General features: G+C 35.9%; 1 protein-coding gene and 1 long non-coding RNA gene across 2 annotated transcripts in view; both read left to right on the top strand.

Moving 5' to 3' along the window:
- The first annotated feature begins 1,055 nt into the window (after positions 1–1,055).
- Positions 1,056–19,651, top strand: part of LOC145551422 (uncharacterized) — a 116,639-nt gene continuing 98,043 nt past the window's right edge. Inside the window, exon 1 of the long non-coding RNA XR_014087247.1 lies at positions 1,056–1,213. This is a non-coding gene — a long non-coding RNA (uncharacterized LOC145551422). The remainder of the gene's footprint in view (positions 1,214–19,651) is intronic.
- On the top strand, positions 13,371–19,510 carry rgs4 (regulator of G protein signaling 4). Its single transcript, XM_008406680.3, has 5 exons — positions 13,371–13,536; positions 13,798–13,905; positions 15,163–15,227; positions 17,148–17,311; positions 17,920–19,510. The coding sequence occupies exons 1-5, from the start codon at positions 13,493–13,495 to the stop codon at positions 18,154–18,156; spliced, it is 618 nt and encodes a 205-aa protein (XP_008404902.1). The 5' UTR covers positions 13,371–13,492; the 3' UTR covers positions 18,157–19,510.

Here is a 19,651-nt window from a genome sequence, read left to right as displayed (position 1 = left end):
TACAAATACAAATATATATCTACTACTTAGACTTTAGAGCACAATATTTGTTTTGAAATAGCTAATGTAATCTGTTAAGGCAGGTGCAAATAAAAAATTGTCGTAGAGCAACTATGCTGACAATATTTTGAACAATTCTTATCTTTATACTAAACTCTACATTTTGGGCACACTGTCCAAGTTAAGAAAACTCCAAAGGGTTAGAAGATACAGATAAAGATATGCAATGCACGTATTATATATCATGGCACACATTTATTTGAAGAAAGTCAAGTGGTTCACAAAACGGCTAAAATTGAAAAACCAGGAGGTGCAGGATTACATGGCATCTCTTTTGATTACTATTGCTCCTTCATAATGACCCTTTGGGATCTGGTGTGCTTTGTGCTGGTGGACGCAGTCTGTCCCCCAAAGGAGACATAGCACCGGTCATTGAATGTTCTCTCTATGTCACTAAAATATCCCTGAATCCCACACAGCTCTTATGAATTTTATATAAAATATCTAGGCTCAAATAGAATTTATCCATGTGACTGTAATTAATTTCATTAGCCCGGTGACGCACTGTAACTGTAGCCCTGAGCATAATGTGGTTATCTCCCATGTGACTTTAATAGAAGAAAATCTGCCGTAAACAGTGTATAGTGTGCAGTCTGCATGTGCTTCACATCATTTCCACATGCGCTAATTAAAAACCTCTTCGGCACGTGGACTGTTTTTGAGCAATATGGCTGAAAATAACATGCCCAAAATGAATTGAATGTATCTCAAGAACTACAGAGTTTATTTTAATTGTTTTGGTATCAAAACAAAAGCAAGACCTGAGAGAATATGTTACAGCTCTAAAAACCACCATGCCTGTTACTGAGGAATGTGAATTAATATGATAAACAGCAGAAATTAAGAAAAAAATCAATTTCCGCCTAAAAAAAAAACACTTCAATCTATGAATGTTCCTTTCAAAGCATGCAGGGGAAAGCCAAAAAAAGTTGACGTTAATACGGAAACTAAAGTCATTCACCTATTACAGTGGGAAAAAAGCATGTGACATAAATTGACCAAGTTTGAATCACAGTTTGTGTATTGTACGTAAAACACGGAAATGCCTCTGTGCTGAACCAAAAACCATGTGAGATGTACTCAGGGAACATGGATTATCGGACCAAGTGGAGATATTTACTCTAATATGGATTATGACCACGAAACAGCAAAGGTAGGACTGGATTTTTGATTTTAGCTTCGTTAAATGAGCTTTTTCTTTTTTTCTTCTTTAGCTGCTGGTTCAGTGAGTTTTGCACGTAGCGTGGTGACTCTGGTATTGTTGGAAACCGCAGTGCTTCGGCTTTACTCTGATAGATAGTTTTTGTATGTTGGGCCACCTTGCTCTTTTATTGTTGCGTTTTTTACCGGGTGTGCTTCGTTAACCTCGTTAGCATCTAATTGCGTTTCTTTTTATCAATCTGCTTAGTGTTCAAACTGGGTGTTGTTAAGGTAGAAAATATTGTTTTTATCATTTAGAAGAACTTTTTCCCTTTACGTGGATATGCAATATGTCTATATTGATAAATGTATAGCATGTGTTTTTAATTGATCTTGTTGCGGCAAGCGCCGAGGACCCAAGCGCTGGGTCCCCTAGCGACAGAGAGGTTGAAGCAGTATTTACTACTAGCAGTTGTTTACCATAAAATGTACAGGTCAGTAGTAAATAAAAAAGGGAGCCACAGATTTTTTGGTTGTGTTTAATTGCTAGTCAATTAAAAAAAAAAAAATCACAATTTTGTTTTGTTTATTTGATTTGCATTTTAGGACATTCATAAAAAACTGTTTTGTTATGTCAACTGTTGAATCTAAAATGATTGATTTCTTAAACAAAACATATCTTTTTTTTAGTTCATACTCATGAAATGTACATCACAACTCTCACTTGCATAATATTAAGCTAGCTAAAGTATTTATTTTATCATCTGCACTGTTTTGCAGTGGTATTCACCTGAGCTCCTCTGAGTACTTTAAAAGATTTTGGAGGAATCCATGAGTTGATGGAAGAAAGGGAAGTGGACTTTGTTCTATGGGGTTTAACATAGATTTATACATAAAGAAATTGAAATATTTAAAATATATTTAGTCACATTTGATACTGTTTACACAATTATGTTTTTGGATATTGTCTGTTAAGATTATTATAATGCATAAAATAATTATGCATTATTTTATGTAGCTAATTCATAAAATTCCCATATAATATGCTTACATTTGGGGATTAAACATGACACGAAAGACAGCTAAGAGGATTTGTTTGTGAATAATTTGTACAAACAACCCAACATTTCTTTCACTTTAAAATGTTTAAAATTACTTTTCTGCCTCAAAGTTTTGCGTTTCAAGTTGCGTTTCCAATTAAATATATACTGTTATATAACATGTTCTCATCCAGGTAATTAAATGTAGATATTTAACAAGTGTTTGGAGGAAAATGGGCTGAAATAGATTTTTTCCATTACAACAAAAGAGAGCCAACATCATCACTGTGGCTTAATGTTCCAAATTACACACCTCATGACAGGCTAATGGGGGACTTTGTGTGACTATTTAGTTGAATGCAAATGGACAGACACACACAGCGACACCTTACCTTCAGGAACATGCGTAGGAGCAGAGAAGATGCTTAAATGGCAATGTCCTTGAGAAAAAAATATCCCAAAACAAAAATGCTGAAAATTTTTCAAAAATTAGCACTTATAAATAATCAGAACTTCAATAAAAGTTTGAAATATTTACTTTTTCTTAGGTTTACAATAGGTCAATGTTGTTTGTAACAGTTGCGAAATGAGGTTTCTGTCATTGAAATTACCAAGGTATTCGCTGACGTCAAAGTTACTGTGATTCGAAATCTTAACATTAGCTATGTGAGTTACTCCCGTCACTGTTCCTTCCTGTCCCAACATGTTTGCTTGTTTTTAACATGGAGATTGATCTTGTGCTGGTTAGACCTTCTCTTTAGCCTGAAGACTTCTGAGACAACACAGCCACTTTACCAGAGTCATAAATAAAGACAACTGCATTTTTGTGTGTTCATTGCTATTTCTCTTTGCATGTCAACTGTTTGCTTTTAAATATTTTCAAAAGTGTTCCCAGTCCTCTTATGTTGTTTACACCACAATATTGTGTCTGTTTCCAATAAAAATGCTTGTGTGGGAGAATAAAGTAAGAAATATTTGTAAAATTGTTTGGGCTCTTGCCCCAACAAAAACATTTTGTTTTAATTATCTGGTTTTTTTTATTATGATTCAATCATAAACTCTTTTTGCAATCTGATGAGTAGTAGCTTTTGTCAAATCCTGAATTTTTGCTTCTGAAATACTTCTAATTTTGTGGAAGCTCTTTTTATCTCTGGTCTGTTATAGAACCTTCACACTGGTTTTTAAAAATGTATTAGATTTAGTTGTTTTGTTATTACTACCCATTTTCCCTGTCAACAAAATATTTTTGACACCCATTACAGTACAAAATCCTCCAGTGATATCTTATCAAACAAAAAAATATATTGCAGATAGTTTAGCTTTGTCCACAAGGGTTTGACAATAAAAAAAGCCACATTAAAAATGTGAAAGTTTGCAGACTTGTCCTCATTTTTTATATGATTCATCGCCATATACCATGTAACCAATGTGTGCATATGGTTTTGAGAACGAGATAGAATTCTCTTTGTGGCACTTAGTCTCTTTACAAACACAAGCAATTACACATGATGCTTCCTGGCAATTTTGAGGCTTTTAAAAACATTTTTATCCACAGCAACATGTACTTAAAAATAACACCAATTAAGGTTGCCCACTAACACTTTGACTCATTCGTCATCCCACTGTCGCCACGTGAGATCAAAGCTGTGAAGGCCATTCCAGTAGCAGCATTTTTTGATAACTCAACCTACATGTTGTTCCTCACGTAGCCTCATCAGAGCTTATTATGGACGGACATGAATGACTTACTGACAGGGCCAAAAAATAATCACCGCAGTCGCCCTGTGTGCAAGCACAGTGAGTTCTATGCCACAGGTCATTTAGCCGAGCCTGGAAAACTGTACCCCATTGTTTGTGTTCGATATGCCTCTCACAGCTGAAAGGGAAGAATGTACCTTTCTAATCAGCAGCTGTGTTTCTCTTTTCTCACAAAAAAGAGAAAAATCCTGTTCCAACTGTCTCCTGATATGTTCTGTAGCTCCACCCATACGTATGACGTATGTTAAATAAAGTACACTGCAGCAAAACTACTCCTAAAAATAACTCTTCGCGCCAGAAAGCGCCTGTGCTTAGGGCACCAAAATGACTAGCATTGACCCTGTTAGTACAGGTTACATGCTAAAATAAAAAAAATACATAAAAATAAAACATAGACATTAGAGAGTAGCATATTGTACCAATATGCTGGAAGTGTCCTGTACATGAGGGGTTAATGTACAAAGGCATCTGCAAGGGATAAATGTTACCATGCTTGAGTTTCAAAGTGGATTAGAGTTTAAAACTAGATTCAAAGGCAGAACTGCTCCTAAAGTCGTAGCTCATTGCACTAATACACTCTGTTCACATGTAAATAAGGCACCATTTGGATGAAAAACGGACAATATTTATTTCAACTGCAGACAACTTTTTATCATTCTCGCAAATGAGAGCTGTTTGCATAATTCAAGTTGCACAGTGTGTTGACGGAGCTCTTTTCCTATTTTTGCTTTGGCTGTACCACAACTTGGCAAGATTTGATGTTAGGTTGCCTAAGGCTATCTCAGTTTTGCAGCATTTGTGTCCTGTCAGAACTCTGCAGTCTTTAAATATCTCTCTCGTTTGATCATTTTGGCCATTAGTATAGGCTTTTTTGTTTTTCTTGAGCTTGGAATAAACGGGTTCATCTGTTTACCTTGCAGTGTTTTTCTGTGTTTTTTCAGCAATGTAAAAAATCTAGTTCTAACTTGTTTCATCTGATAGTCCAGACAAAAACAACAAAAAATCATCCTGTGGCCACTTCATTCCTTTTACTTCCTTTTAAATATGTAAAATAGGAAGATTCCGCATTATTCCGTGACGTCAGGATGTATGTATTATGAAAGAGGATAATAAAGTGCATCATGCTCTGACGCACCTTTCAACATTTATTGCTTCCTTTGCTAAAATTGTGTGCAAAAAGCCTTAAACTACATTCGTCCTGTATTGCAGTAACATAATTTCATACTGTTCAGTAGGTAAAGAAAATATCATTGTATGAAATAACTGAAATATTGTCTGGTGGCTTTATAAGCACCAGCTCTTAGGATTCATATTGCCATGTGTAATATTATAGAAGAAAAAATACAATTGTTCCATAGTGCAGAAATTTCAGTGTAACAGCAACACCTGTGATGAGACGGACTATGGCAGAATGTTTAGAAAACTTCTGAAAATAGCTAATTGGGGACCTGATGGACATGTCCACAGAGTAGAAGCTAAAGAGGAACAGTGCAAGCATAATTACCTTCAGGGTCCCCGTACTGCAGACCAGCTTGTCTGAAACACAGACCTGTGTCCTCACATACTGTGGGTAGTTAGTGGGGGAGGCCCGGCTCCACTGGCTGGTCGTCCACTGCTGACATCTCCAGCATCTCTCTCAGACTGTGGGTTCTGTGCAGGGCTGGACTGGACTGCAACCAAAAAATGGCCCTGGCATTTTGGCCATGGTGGCCCACCATAATTATTTACATGACATGCAAAAGTACATGACATACCAGAGGATATTTGTTGTTTCAGCCTACAAAAAAAGAGAGAAACCACGTTAAAAACTCTCACCACACTTTTCATCTTTGAAGAGATGGTCACAGTGTCACAATTCTCATCTTGAAATGGATGTCAAAGAAACTGTGCAAAGATGTCTTTTCAATGTTATATGAAATAACTGAATGGGCATAACTGGCATATAAATACATTACCCCCCTGAGCAATAAAATGTCTTACGTATTGCTCTTGCTTCAACTTTAATTGCCTAATCATGGCCAAAATGGACAGAATAGCTTCATTGATTTTATTCTCTGCCATTGACCAAGCTACAACCATATAGGCAGACTAAAATTCAAAAGCAGCACAGAGCGTCAACTACTACAACTTCTCCTCCAAATTCAATCTGAAAATTGAGCACAATGGGAGAAATCCAGATGGAGTAGTGAAGAGAGATGAGAATCAAGCAGAATTGCATAAGGCGGCAATGGCCAGGCCGGACACCTGACTAGTGAAATGAAGTGATAGAGAATGGAAGTAACTTTTTAGAGCGTGATCATTCTCTAAATGTAAAAAAAAATATAATAATATATATTTTTTTTAAATCAGTATTTTTAAATACACTGCATCTAAGCTGGAATTTTAACATTACACTGGAACTTGTTTCTTTCACTTCCTCATTAATTCTCAGTGTGTGTCTGGTCCTCACTATTATCCTTTCATATTATCCATTCTCAAAACTGATGACAATAATGTACCTTATAAAAGAATTGAAGAGAGGCGTGCCAAAGATAATTTATTGAGACAGAGCGACTTTACCACTGCCATTCTTTGTCACCTGATGTTGTTTATGAGAATCTATAACCAGTGAGTGAAGCTACAATGATTGCTTTTGACCTTTGGCACCATTTAATATAATACTAAATGAAATGACACCCTGCGGCCTCCATCCATTAAACAAACTGTACTTAAACTGATACCTATTACCAAAAACAAGTCCATTGTTCAGTGACAACAATTACTCTGAGTTCATTTGTTTTGCTCAATATATCAAATCCCGGGATGGTTCCTTTGCTTTGGATACACAACCTACTGCAAATCTCTTCAAAGTCACACTTTCGAGTATTGGGAAATATAATGTGGTGATTTACCAAATAATGTACCACTAAACAATATTGAAGGTGATCCATAATTAAACAATATCTATGGGGAAAATGTATATTTCCCTTTTTTTAAAGAATTGTTTTGTAATAATTCATCCAGGGTTCAGAGATAGATTAGAAAGAGGTTTGTCAAAGAAGTTAACCTCTTTAGCCTTTGCACGTTTTGCCCAGTTACATGCATGCATTTCTATTTTATTCAGATGCACAAAGTAAAGTCAAGGTTATTTGAATAACAAATTTCATCTATTAAGGCAGCTCAAAGTGCCTCACACCATGAAAACATAACACAACTGTTCCATGAGCAGAGCGGTGAGGGCTGCCATGAGCCGTTTTAAGCACTGCAGTCAGTCTGACACAGTCGTCCATCCTGTAGCACACTGTCGCCAGAGAAGAGACCCATTCCACTCCATGTCAATATTGAAATGAATCGCTTAACTACAAAGCTGTGTAACGCCATCGATCAATACTCATCAAGGTCATGCTATTTCAACACCTGACTCGCTACGGGGTGGGCGGGGCTGTTTGTCTGAGTGAGATGGTTTCCGAATGCTGGACTATGACAAAGTTGTTCCAAACTGTCGGGCTGCAATCAATAGGGGAATTCAACTGGTTAGCATTATTCTGCATAGCTCAAGTCTATGGGGCTAGCAGCCACAGTCATAATAAACATATCATCAGAATACATATAAGAGGCTGCGTGGGGGTTTAGTTAGAAGCATTATTGCCTTGCAGTTGTGTTTGTGTCTCAACCTGGAGTCTTTCTGCATGGAGCTGTTCTCCGTATACATGTGTGGGTTCTCTCTGGTTTTCTCCCAAAGTCCAAAAAGATGACTGTGTTACAGTGAAAAGATAATAGGATTATCCTTGGGTATGAGTGTGTGGCCATGTATGGTTGTTTGATGTGTGTGTCTCTGTTACTCTTTAGTGGACTGGCAGCCTTTCCAGGGTGTACCCTGCCTTCATTGACCGCCAGAGAAATGCACCAGATAAGCACCAGATAGCCTGCAAGGATAAGCAATTGTAGATAATGGATAGATTAATAAGATAACTGTGGGGGTAAATATTAGGGAGCTATAGTCTGATTGTGCAAGGCTCAGTTTTTTTCACATATTCAATATATTTTACTTGGGTTAAATATGCTACAAAAATATAACAAGTAAAACCTCTCATTGGTTTTCAACTTATTTTTCATTTCAAACAAGTGAAATAAGCACTTTTTGGCACTGGGTTTTTTTCTTTTGGGATCACACCCACACTTTACCAAACCAAGTTATGTACCAAATGTTGAGTATATATTTACCAAACCCTCCACCAATCTATCCATTTTCTTCCGCGGGGGCAGCAGCTTCAGAAGGGAGGCCCAGACTTCCCTCTCCCCACTCACTTCTTCCAGCTCCTCCGGGGGAATCCCAAGGTGTTCCCACAAGTTATTTATTTAGTATTTATTTGATATCAGAAAATTATTAACAGAGGAAACTTAAAGTCCTGTTCAAGTTTAAAATTATCTGTTTTAATTATTCTGTTATACAATCAAAACTGAATGATAATCCTGATACAAATATGAATAGAACTTTTTGCAAATTGTATCATCTGGAACATTATGATTACTAATGCTTTATTTCCATCTTTTGTTGACTAAAATTAGAATAGTTTTTCTTCTCAAATTGGATGTTTTTCCAATTACTGTCCTGTTACACCTGCATGATTGTGTGTGACTTTGTAATAACCACAACCACACAGAGGCATCGTCGTCTTTGCCTGCTGCGACTGGCTGGCATCTGGGGCTCTAATTACATCCTGCTGTCTGGATCAGTCGTGGTCAGCTGCAGGGGGCTGCGAGACAGAATTCATAAGCAGCTCTGTTGTGGTAGAAACTAAGCAGACCTCCGTTATTTGGGCCCTTCACATATATTTTGAATATCTAACCAAAAAACTGTGAAAAAGACAAAGTGGGTTGTAGACTGTCTCATACAAAAACACGCACAATTCATCTAGACCTTGAAAGGCTTGAAAAAGTAAAACCTCTTTTGTAGACTTGCTCTAAAGCTGGTGATATGTTGCACATTGTGACACAACAACATTAGAAAGATTATAAGAAAGACCAAATAAGGGAGAAAAATTGAGAACACGCTTTTAGTAAGATTCATGGATGATAAGAATCTCTGTCCAGGGTGGCAGCACAAATGTCATTTTTGTCCATACAAGCTTTTATTTCTTATTTCCAAGTAATTGGGATAGAGTGACCAAAACAAATTGTACTCTGGCTAGGGAATGATGCTAAATTCAGTATCTGAAATGTGTTGTCTAACTCAGGGGTATTATTGATTCCAATGTACGTGCTTCTACATTCAGACAAAGACTGCACAAGTTTGACTTTCATGGAAGATGTAGGCTAAGAAAACATTCTTCCTTGAAGATACACATGACAGTAAGGCAAATATTTACCACAAAGAATGGAGACAAACTGTGCACATTTGAGCAAAATCAAAATGAGTTTAAACTGAATTATTTCAACACCATTACAAAGTACTGGTGTTGAAAATCAAAATACAGTCTCCCAGAAATGTCAGTGCCAAATAAAAATGACACTGACATTTCATGTCTGGTTATTACACAAAATACAATCTCTGTCCCAAGGTCGCATGGCCAAAGTAAAATTCTGAGCCATTCGTTCTTGAATGGTGCTTAGTATTGACCTTTGGTCCAAGATGTACTGGTTTTAATCAATCAATCAATCAATCAAATTTTATTTGTATAGCACATTTCAGCAGCAAGGCATTTCAAAGTGAAAAAAAATCATTAAAACCCACACCCCTTTTCTAACCCTTTAGGACTATAGTCGAAACACCGTCAACTGGGACTCTAACCCTTTAGGACTTTAGTTGAAACACCGTCAACTGGGACTCTAACCCTTTAGGACTTTAGTTGAAACACCGTCAACTGGGACTCTAACCCTTTAGGACTTTAGTTGAAACACTGTCAACTGGGACTCTAACCCTTTAGGACTTTAGTTGAAACACTGTCAACTGGGACTCTAATCCTTTAGGACTTTAGTTGAAATGCCGTTAACTGGGACTCTAACCCTAATTTAGCCATAAGCAACTCTGAACAGGTGGGTTTTAAGTTGAGATTTAAAGGGTCTCAGTGATTCAGCTGTTTTACAGTTTTCTGGAAGTTTGTTCCAAATTTGTGGTGCATAGTAGCTGAATGCTGCTTCTCCTCATTTGGTTCTGGTTCTGGGGATGCAGAGCAGACCAGAACCAGGAGACCTGAGAGATCTAGATGGTTGATAGAACAACAACAGATCTTTAATGTATTGTGGTGCTAACCCATTTAGTGATTTATAAAGTAACAACAGTATTTTAAAGTCTATTCTCTGAGCTACAGGTAGCCAGTGTAGGGACTTTAAAACTGGTGTTATGTGCTTCATCCTCCTGGTTTTAGTGAGAACACAAGCAGCAGCGTTCTGGATGAGCTGCAGCTGTTTGATTGATTTATTGGACAAACCTGTGAAGACGCTGTTGCAATAATCAATGCGGCTAAAAATAAACGCATGGATGATTTAAGCACACTCATGCACTGCCTTTTGCTTGTATGTGAAGTTTGTAATGAACAACCCATGCCTACTGCAGAAGTCAAATTACAAAACATAGCTTCAATTCAGATCGATAAGATTTTTTTTCCCAGTCACACCAATCAAACACTAACCTTTCCACATGGGTATAGAAGTTCCTCAGGAATACCACAACATACCTAGATAAGGACACATCCAGAGACTCCAAGAAACCGCTGTAATCTGAACTGCTGTGTGGTAGATAAGCATGGACAAGAATCATAACCATCCCTCTTTTACTATGAAGGAGCAAAGTAACAACCCTCTAGCTTATTGGAGAGAACTCTAAATACAAGAAAAATGACCAGGGGATTTGTGAGTTTTTCCACACCCAGGTGAGGCAACTTTTCTTCTCCTACTCAGGACTTGCCCAATAAGCCCCTATCTATTCTTCTTTCTCTCCTCTGTCTTTTTTCTATCTCTCCCTTTTAAATTATTACTCCACCGCCCTTCCTTTATATTTTCTTTGTCCCTTTTTTTCTATCCTTGTGTTGATTGTATTTGAAATAAGCCAAAACAAATTCTAATCAAGTCTTTAATATCAGTGCATATCTAGTGGAGCATTATAGTGAAAGTAAAGTCTGCAGAGGATTATTAAAATGTAAAAATAATAAAAACAATTAATGTACTCTTCTATATATATATATATATATAGATATATATATATATTTATTTATTTATTTATTTTCTTTTCAAACATGTACCTGCACACTGCTTATTAGAAAGTTTCTTATGTTATTTAGATCTCAGAATCGAAACTATTACACGTCAAATAAAATAGGGCATAGAAAAGGATAAAACAAGTGATGCTTACAATAATATACAAATGTATTTTAAAACACTTAATCTCACCAATCGGCGCATTCCATGCAATTCCTCCCCGGACATGCAATATCCAATCTTCTGAGCTTCTGCCTCAGTGAAACCCTCAGCCTCACCTTTCTCTCTCAGCTCCTCCAAACTAGCAATTAGCCAACCTACTGGACGTCCAGTTCTGTGGAGCATTTTATGTACTCCTCAGTTCAATACTCTGAAGAATGTTTGTAAGTGGCTTAACAGAGAAATGTTGTTGTGATGATGTGCTGCTGTGCAGTGTCAGAAAAAGTAGGAACTTCTTAAAGAGAGAGAGGTCCAATTTCAAGGCCTCAAATTGCTAAATTGCTTTTTATTTTTAGTTACGCTTGATATTTACAGCATTTTTAAAACAACTGAGGGTAAGCTATACAATGTTACAGTGTTCCTGGAAAATACATATTACCATTTTAATTACTTTGTCATTTAATTAATTGAAGTGTAGGAAGCATATTTGCCTTCCTACAGACAGTTATGCTATGTTTAGAGCAAAAATGTCAATGAGATTATTTACTTATCTTCCAGAATAACTAAAAGCATAGTATTTAAAAGAATAGAGATTAATTAACGTATGTCTACAAGAAGCCTCTTGTGATCTTTAGAGGATGATATTTGTTCAGTTGTCTTAGTGAATTTACCCACTTAGCAAAATAAATAGAAACAAATCCTCCAACTGCATTATCTATTAGACTTGTGGTTTTGTAAATAGATTATTGACAGTCAGGTGGTTTGTGGCTTACCTGAAATGTTTGTCTTTGCATTGCAGCATAGTTTTTATTGATAAGCAAACAGGACAACAGAATACCTTCAGGGACCTACAAAAATACACAAAAAAGCAAGAAACTAAACACAAAAGCACACAAGGCCAAACATTCCTAAAACTAATGAACGCAGAAAATTAAACTATACTGTGGATCATTTTTAACAACATAAAGCTCAGAATTAATCAAAACTCAAATCAAGCACAAACACCAGAAGAATAATAACAAAAACATCCATTGTTATTTCCCAGTGACAATTTTTGGCATCGGTGGAGACAACACATTTTCAAGGACTTCTTCTGTCTTTGTAATTGTTTTTTTTTTACAACACCGGAAACCCTATTAATTAACCATATACATTCATATGGGTCCAATCTTTTATACAGTGTTTAATATTTAGCAAATTCAATTCAATTTATTTAAATAGTGCAAATTTACCACTTGCTACCTCAAGCCACCTTCATCATCCTTGCTTTAAGTTTATTTATAGAAAAGCAGATTTTTGCTGATAGTTCCACTCATATGTTCCATCAACTGCTATAAACATTTGTTCCAGACCTATTGTTGACTGATAACACTTGCATAAGACGAACAAATAATCAGACTACTAAACTTACATGGGAGTGGAAACTCAAATGTAAATATACAAATCAGACACCTGATAACAGAAGAGATTTTAAACAAATCTAATATTGTTCAACAGCAGTTTTGAAATGGGAGGATATTAATAAAAAAAGACAGCCAAATGCTGTAAGTTATCATGCTATTTTGAATGGATTACTCTGACTAATGCACAGACAATGTTATTGAAGGAATTTACCCTTATATGTTTAACTGTGAAAGTTCACTGCAGTGACAGTTATTGAAAGGGACTTTTTCAGTGAAAACAAATGACAATGGTTTTGCAGAAATACTTTGTTAAGTGCAGTAAAAAGAGCACAAGAATATGTCACTGTCAAAGCCCAGGTTTGATTTATAAAGGAGATACTTTTTTCTTTCTCTTTCATATGAACACCTTCACAAGTTCCTCAAACACCCGAATGACCTCAAGAGAAAGAAATCACCTTTTGTTCATGTTGATTTGAATCCCATCTGTTTTCAGTTTCTATTGTGTCTTCTCCCTTTTTTTCCCTCCCTCTCTCGGCTACCACTTCTCTACCTCTCTCTTCCTCTCGCCATCTGTTGTGATTGGCTGTTTCTCTCTCAATGCTTTCTGCTGGTATAAATCACTGCTGGGGGTGGAGATAAGTTCAGCTTGCTGTTTAATGCTGAAGGAGGATTGCCTGCTGGTCACAATTGCTCAGTTTCCTCTCTTCTGTCACTGAGAAAAACAAGTTGTGACTTTTGGATTTTTAGAGTTCCATCATGTGTAAAGGACTTGCAACACTCCCTGCAACCTGCTTGAAAAGGTAAGATCAGTGTAATTAACACAATAAGAGGGAATACGTTGTTAGTTGTTATGCTAACGGAAATCAAATCAAATACTGTCTGCTCTTTTTCTTTAACTGTAAATTTTTAGAAACAGAATACTACTATTTGAAACTAGTTTGTATATTATATTTATTAATTAAATAAAAAGAGCTCTTGAACACTTCTATGTTTCTAAGCCATTCTTTTGATGCTTTTTTGATGCACATAAACTGAAATCTTTGAAATCCATGTTTCCACAGTGCTAAAGACATCAAGCACAAAATAAGCTTCTTACTACAGAAGCCTGAACCTCAAGCCGCAGATCAGAAGGAGGTAAAGGAGAAAACTGCAACGGCTGTTACAAAGAGGTCAGAAAAATTCAAATGGTTTTGTTTTCTCTTTCTGTTACATTTGATTTGTCCCAAAGTTTAGCATTTTCCTTTTCCAAAAGATAAAAAAAAACAAATCCTAATGCTCATTGTAACACACCTGCATTAAGAACTATATAAATATTCATGTAGGAGAGAGTAATGTGGATAAGCGCATGTCTTATTTGTTTGTTCTATTTTATTTCAGTCTAACATTGTTTAAACACAATCATAAAACACTTATTGAGGAACAAAATCACCTGTAAAGTACTTTCAATGCTTTCTTATCCCACAAGTTTTTTTTTTTTTTCCTCTTTCAATAAATAGTTGAAACTGAGAATTCTTTTCAGTAGTGAGAATGCCTTTTATTTTGTAATTTTGGGAGCAATAAAGAGAATTGATTGAGTGATGTGCTGATTCATGTAACAAGAGACCTTGCAAAGACGTGCTCAGCCAGAATGTCATTTCACTTCATTAGAAAATCATTGCTCACATGTCTGAGGTTCTTTACATTCATTTAGTATACTTAATCTTTTGTATCTGTTTCGACCAAAAATACTCATACCTTTATTATGATTGCAGGTGTTTTGAGTGGAGAGTTAAATTTAACATCAACAACTCGCGGAAGTACAGATCTTGTTTTGACCATGATCTGCCCGCAGGTGTAATTCTCACGGGAAGCTTGTAATTGGCCTTTATGAGAAGGTGATGGTGCTGGCCTTTACTTTCCGGTATCACCTAACCAATCCATTAACAGTGATAAATAATCAATATTTAGTTCATGGAGTCTTTTACATGGATACAAATCATGCTTTTTTCCCCTCTGGACATAGCTATTATTATTCTAATGATTTTTGGCTTTGCCAAAGCAGAGAGATTTTTGTGGAGGTGGAAGTTTCCATGATAGAAAGGTCAGATGTTACTGTGACTGGTGTCAACACTGAATTCTGAATAATACACTCAATAACTTATAAATACTCGGGGACAAAAAAAGCATATTCCTTTATGCAATATTGAAAATATATCATTCATCCTAATCATAATCATATTAAATCTTATTTATTGAGATGGTGGTAATAGAAATGAAGAATTTGTATGTGAGATAAAACAAGTCTAAAACAAAACAAAACAGCGGAATCTTAAGATAAACCTGAATAAATATGTACCAATAAAAATCACATTTATATCTGAATATTTGTTTTTTTGCACATATGTATTCTCTGCTACCTTTAAAAAAAGCTATTTGTCATCTTCCAGAGTCCCTAACGCTGCGGAGGTGGAGAAATGGAAGGAGTCTTTCTGTCATGTAATGAACAGTGAAAGTGAGTATAATGTTACAGTTTCACATCTATAAAAAATAATTTAAGGTAACAAAGGCAATGTACAGGAACTGATACAGACATAAATCAAGCTGAAAGGACCTGATCTTATCCCAATTACATTGCTTCTCACTGTCATGCTGGACTCATTAGTTCTCAGCAGGAGGTCCTTGGGGTTTATGTAAAATAATAAACTTGTTTATAAAAGCTGAGTAATGTTTCTCTTGAGATACAATGGTGCTTCAGTCATGAGAACACTATCAGACAGCAGGCTGACAAACACTTTACTCTTAACGGTCGTCAATAAGGTTTTTGATGAGAGCAGCATATGTGTGTTATCTCTGTTCCACATTTTAAAGATTTAAACCTGGGGGAAAAAAAAACAAAAAAAAAGTGGAAGTTTGTTTTTAGGGTTTCATTATCATAATTATTCATAAAGTGAACAATGGAATACTATTTTTTATCAAATAGAACTTAGACTTCACGATGTTAGAGGAACAAATTAAGTACAAACACGCACAGGCACTTCCCAGTTAATTCTCAGGCTCTGGGCTTTTGCTACGTGTCACGAGGCACAACTGGATGGCCCCTCAGGGCGTTGTGACTAGTGCAGAGTTTGTGTGTGTGTGTGCGTGTGTGTGTGTGTGCGTGGGGGTGCGTGTGTATTTGTGTTTGTGCATTTCAGCACTCTGAGAATCTCGTCAAGAGTATGCAATAGACAGTAGAGCATTGGCCTTGCGGGAACCAGCTGAGTCCTGACATGATGCATCCCATGAACCTAGCCACTGACCTCCAACATTGTCATGTCTTCCTTCTGCCTCCAGCCATCAGCTACTAGTGAACTGATCTGCTTTTAGAAGACTTTGTTTATCATAAACTGTTTCCACTATCGGTCATTTTAGTTGTGCGGAAGTTTGAATAAGCACAGCTGCGTCTGTTAAGTTTTATGGTATTATGTCTCCAGCAGAGGCTCACATCAATTTGCTCTGCAGTCTTTAAATAGTCTTAAGTCTGCAGTCTTAAAGTAGTCTTTAAGACTACTTAACAATCAGCTGATATTTAGAACACAGGTTAAACAAATGTTGATGCAGATGTATTAGGCTTTGTGTGAAAACGAATTAATTATGATCAAATGACACTTCATTTTATTCCTTTTGTTTGAACACAACTGATCAGTACTGCATGATCCTGCATGGCTTCCTCTGGATTTTCAGATTTGAACAGTAGCAACGCTTTTACTTGCTTTAGATATGCTGTAAAAGTTCAAACTGAGTTCAAACTTGTGACAATTACGTCATCAATATTTAATAGCCAAATGTCTCCATTGTGCATTAGTTAAAGTCAAGAACGGCTTACCTTGTAAAGTGTGAGACTTTCTAAAGAAGTCTATATGATCAATTTCAAGGGGTTTCATTTCCATAATCAAAATAGTTTTTAAGATATTTCAAAAAAACTTTGTGAACTTTTCTAACTTGCAGTACACTAAGTAGGACCTTGGTTTGGATAAACTGAAAAGTAGATACTAGCTAACAGCTAATTTAACCTTTAGTTGACGAGTTATGACAATTAAGAACTAGTTCTCATTTACAAAACCAATATGGGCAAGGACCAGCACAAAATAGACATTTTGCCATTTTAAGCTATTAAAAGTGTCATTTTGGTTATTTCATTTAATTAGGCACTGGCTAATTTTTTATTGGTGTAGTAACAGATATGATCTGTTAGTCATCAATTGCATTTTTTTTTTGTAAAATTTGCATGATCCCCTGGGTTCTTTTGCTTCCTCCTACAGTTAAAAAATATGAGCAGTCCAGAAGTAGAACAGTTATTGATTATTATTTCCCTTAGATGTTAGTGTATGTCCAAATGGATGGATGAACAAGTCTATATCACAAGTCTATATCTTTTCTTTCTTACTCCTAGTGGGTCGCACAGTCTTTACCAGCTTCTTGAAGTCAGAGTTCAGCCAGGAAAATGTTGACTTCTGGATTGCTTGTGAGGACTACAAGAAGACTCCACCTTCCAAGATGGCAACCAAAGCCAAGCAAATGTACCAGCAATATGTTGAGGCAGATGCTCCAAATGAGGTAAAGATTTTTTTTCATTATTTTATAAAAACACTTGAATGAAACCAGCAAGTTTGCTTGTTATGTAAACATTATACAACACTTACTGTCTTAAACATAATTTAAGACAATAAGTTTTAAATTAAGACTTATCGTTGCATATTTGTGAATGAAGTCTATAAAGAACTAGAAAAGGCAACTAAATGAAAGGAAAAATGCACATAAATGACATGGTTAATGAGTATTTAGTCTGTCTAATTAAAACAAGAAAATCTGATCATTAAGAAGGACTTTAATTCCCCTCAGGCAATTCAACAATGAACAGTGTTGCCAATCTTGCTGAAACCAGCTTTCTGCTGCTCATTATTTTTTTTGGCTATTTATTTTTTACTACATTGTCCGAAAACATAGTGTTTTATGACTTAGAACGAATATAACTTTGAGAATTTTTTGCCACTGTTGCAATCCCCCTCGCCCCCCCTCCCTTAAAACACAGTTTTAAGATTTTTCTGGATATGTTGAACAGTTTACTAAGAAGATGGCATTCCATTTGCCCTACACCTGCACTTGTAAAATTTTATCCAAGTTTCTTAATTTTTACTTTGCTTCATTTTTTTTTTTTATTCAAGGTAAACTTGGACGCAGCTACTAGAGAAAAAACAAGGCGGGAAATCGAGAGTGGCGGCCCATCCTGTTTTGATGAGGCTCAGAAGATGATCTACAATTTGATGGAAAAAGACTCTTATAGAAGGTTCCTGAAATCCAAGATGATTCAAGAAATATGCCAGAAAGAGAGTTGTGCTGCTCAAGAGAAGAAAGGCTGTGATTGGCTTGACAGTAGGCAGGTTTTAGCTGGTGGGGCCTAAACACTGGGGTGACATAAAGATTTAAAGCAGGTGCCAAAGATGGAAAGTGCAACAGAGTACTAGACTGAGAGGGATAAATTATCGGTTTATGTTAATGGTGACTCATGTAGGTCTATACAGGATGACTTTTTTTTTTTTACTTATTCAATTTGCTGTCATTCTCTTGCAAAGATTAGTAGTCATATATTTGATAAAATGTAATGTTTTTCCATCTCTGAATTCACAATCTGCTGTATTGTGGTTTTCTGGAGAGACTGGTATGGTCAGACCTTACATTCTATTTCCATTAATAATAAAAATACAGTTTTCACAAATATATGTATAGTGACTCCAAATTACAACCCTGGTACTAACTATAGGTCAGACATTAAAACGGATTACGATCAATCTACCTCCAACCAACAAACTGAGCTCTTTACTTTGAACACTTGAAAAAAGGTTAAAAAGACTATTAATTTCCACAGACTGCTTAAGCATGTCCATTTAATGTTCACATGCGGTCTGAATTTCAATGCAGTTCCAGCACAAATTTAGTACAAAACTAAAACTTGATTCAGTTTATCAACCTGCCAAGACACTCCTTTGCACTTTAGCAATTTTTTAGACTTTTCTTTGGAATTTAAAATCCTAAATTCTGGCTAATTTTGAAATAGAAGCAAAAAGAAACACATCAATCAGATCTTATGACAACATTACTATTGGCATATGGACTGATTGAGTACAAAACTTCAGTATTAGTATAGTGCACCTTAACTGAATGCATTAGAAGAAACATAAAGCCACTTGCTTCAAAATGAGTTTTAGTGGCAACAGTAAGCAGCAGAATGTAAGATACAAACACTCTATGGCTTAACAATTTAAGTTAATTTAAGTTAATTTGCATTTAATTAATGTTTATGGCGGCTTGTGCAACAGCAATCGGATGTCTGATGCATGTTCTCATTGCTTTGTAATTCCCAAAATTCAACAAAACTATCAATTGACTATGCTTGTATGAACATCTTGACATGAGCTCTACACTGTGAAAATAGCTTCATCTAATATCAGTATGCCATATTTTCATGCTATATACTCTAAACATTTGAGATAATAGCTAATTGCTAATTGTTTTTTAATGAGGTGTTTCAAACATTTATATGTAAGCCCTGCTGCATTGCCAAAAAAAAAAGAAAAAAAATGGATGGAGACTTGCTCGATATAAAAGGAGCTTGCAAACATGTGTGTTAAATTAAAATGTATACAGTGATCATTTTAAAAACTATTGATTGTGTATGTTGATATTATTCAATTATGGTATTGCTCTATTTATCTGTCTGTGGCTGTTCAAAATAAAGTTGTGCTTCAAAAGCTGAAATGTTTTAATTGCTGTGTATATGATCATTTAGTTACCTGACACATTGGGGGCATACCTGTGGATGTATTTTTAGGGCCATACTTGGAACACACTGCTTTCTTGTTAGACAGAATGCAAATATCAAAAGAGATCAGCCAAGAT

The sequence above is a fragment of the Poecilia reticulata genome, chromosome 4 (genome assembly GCF_904066995.2).
Source record: "Poecilia reticulata chromosome 4, P_reticulata-male-v2, whole genome shotgun sequence".
In the NCBI taxonomy this organism is placed as follows: domain Eukaryota; kingdom Metazoa; phylum Chordata; class Actinopteri; order Cyprinodontiformes; family Poeciliidae; genus Poecilia; species Poecilia reticulata.
Note: the sequence above shows the minus strand (reverse complement) of the source record. Positions and strands in the feature narration are given on the sequence as shown.

Coding starts and splice junctions, on each gene's coding strand:
- rgs4 (XM_008406680.3), top strand. CDS start 13,493: ATGTGTAAAGGACTTGCAACACTCCCTGCAACCTGCTTGAAAAG. Junction 13,537..13,797: donor CCTGCAACCTGCTTGAAAAG/GTAAGATCAGTG, acceptor ATGTTTCCACAG/TGCTAAAGACATCAAGCACA. Junction 17,312..17,919: donor AGGCAGATGCTCCAAATGAG/GTAAAGATTTTT, acceptor TTTTTATTCAAG/GTAAACTTGGACGCAGCTAC.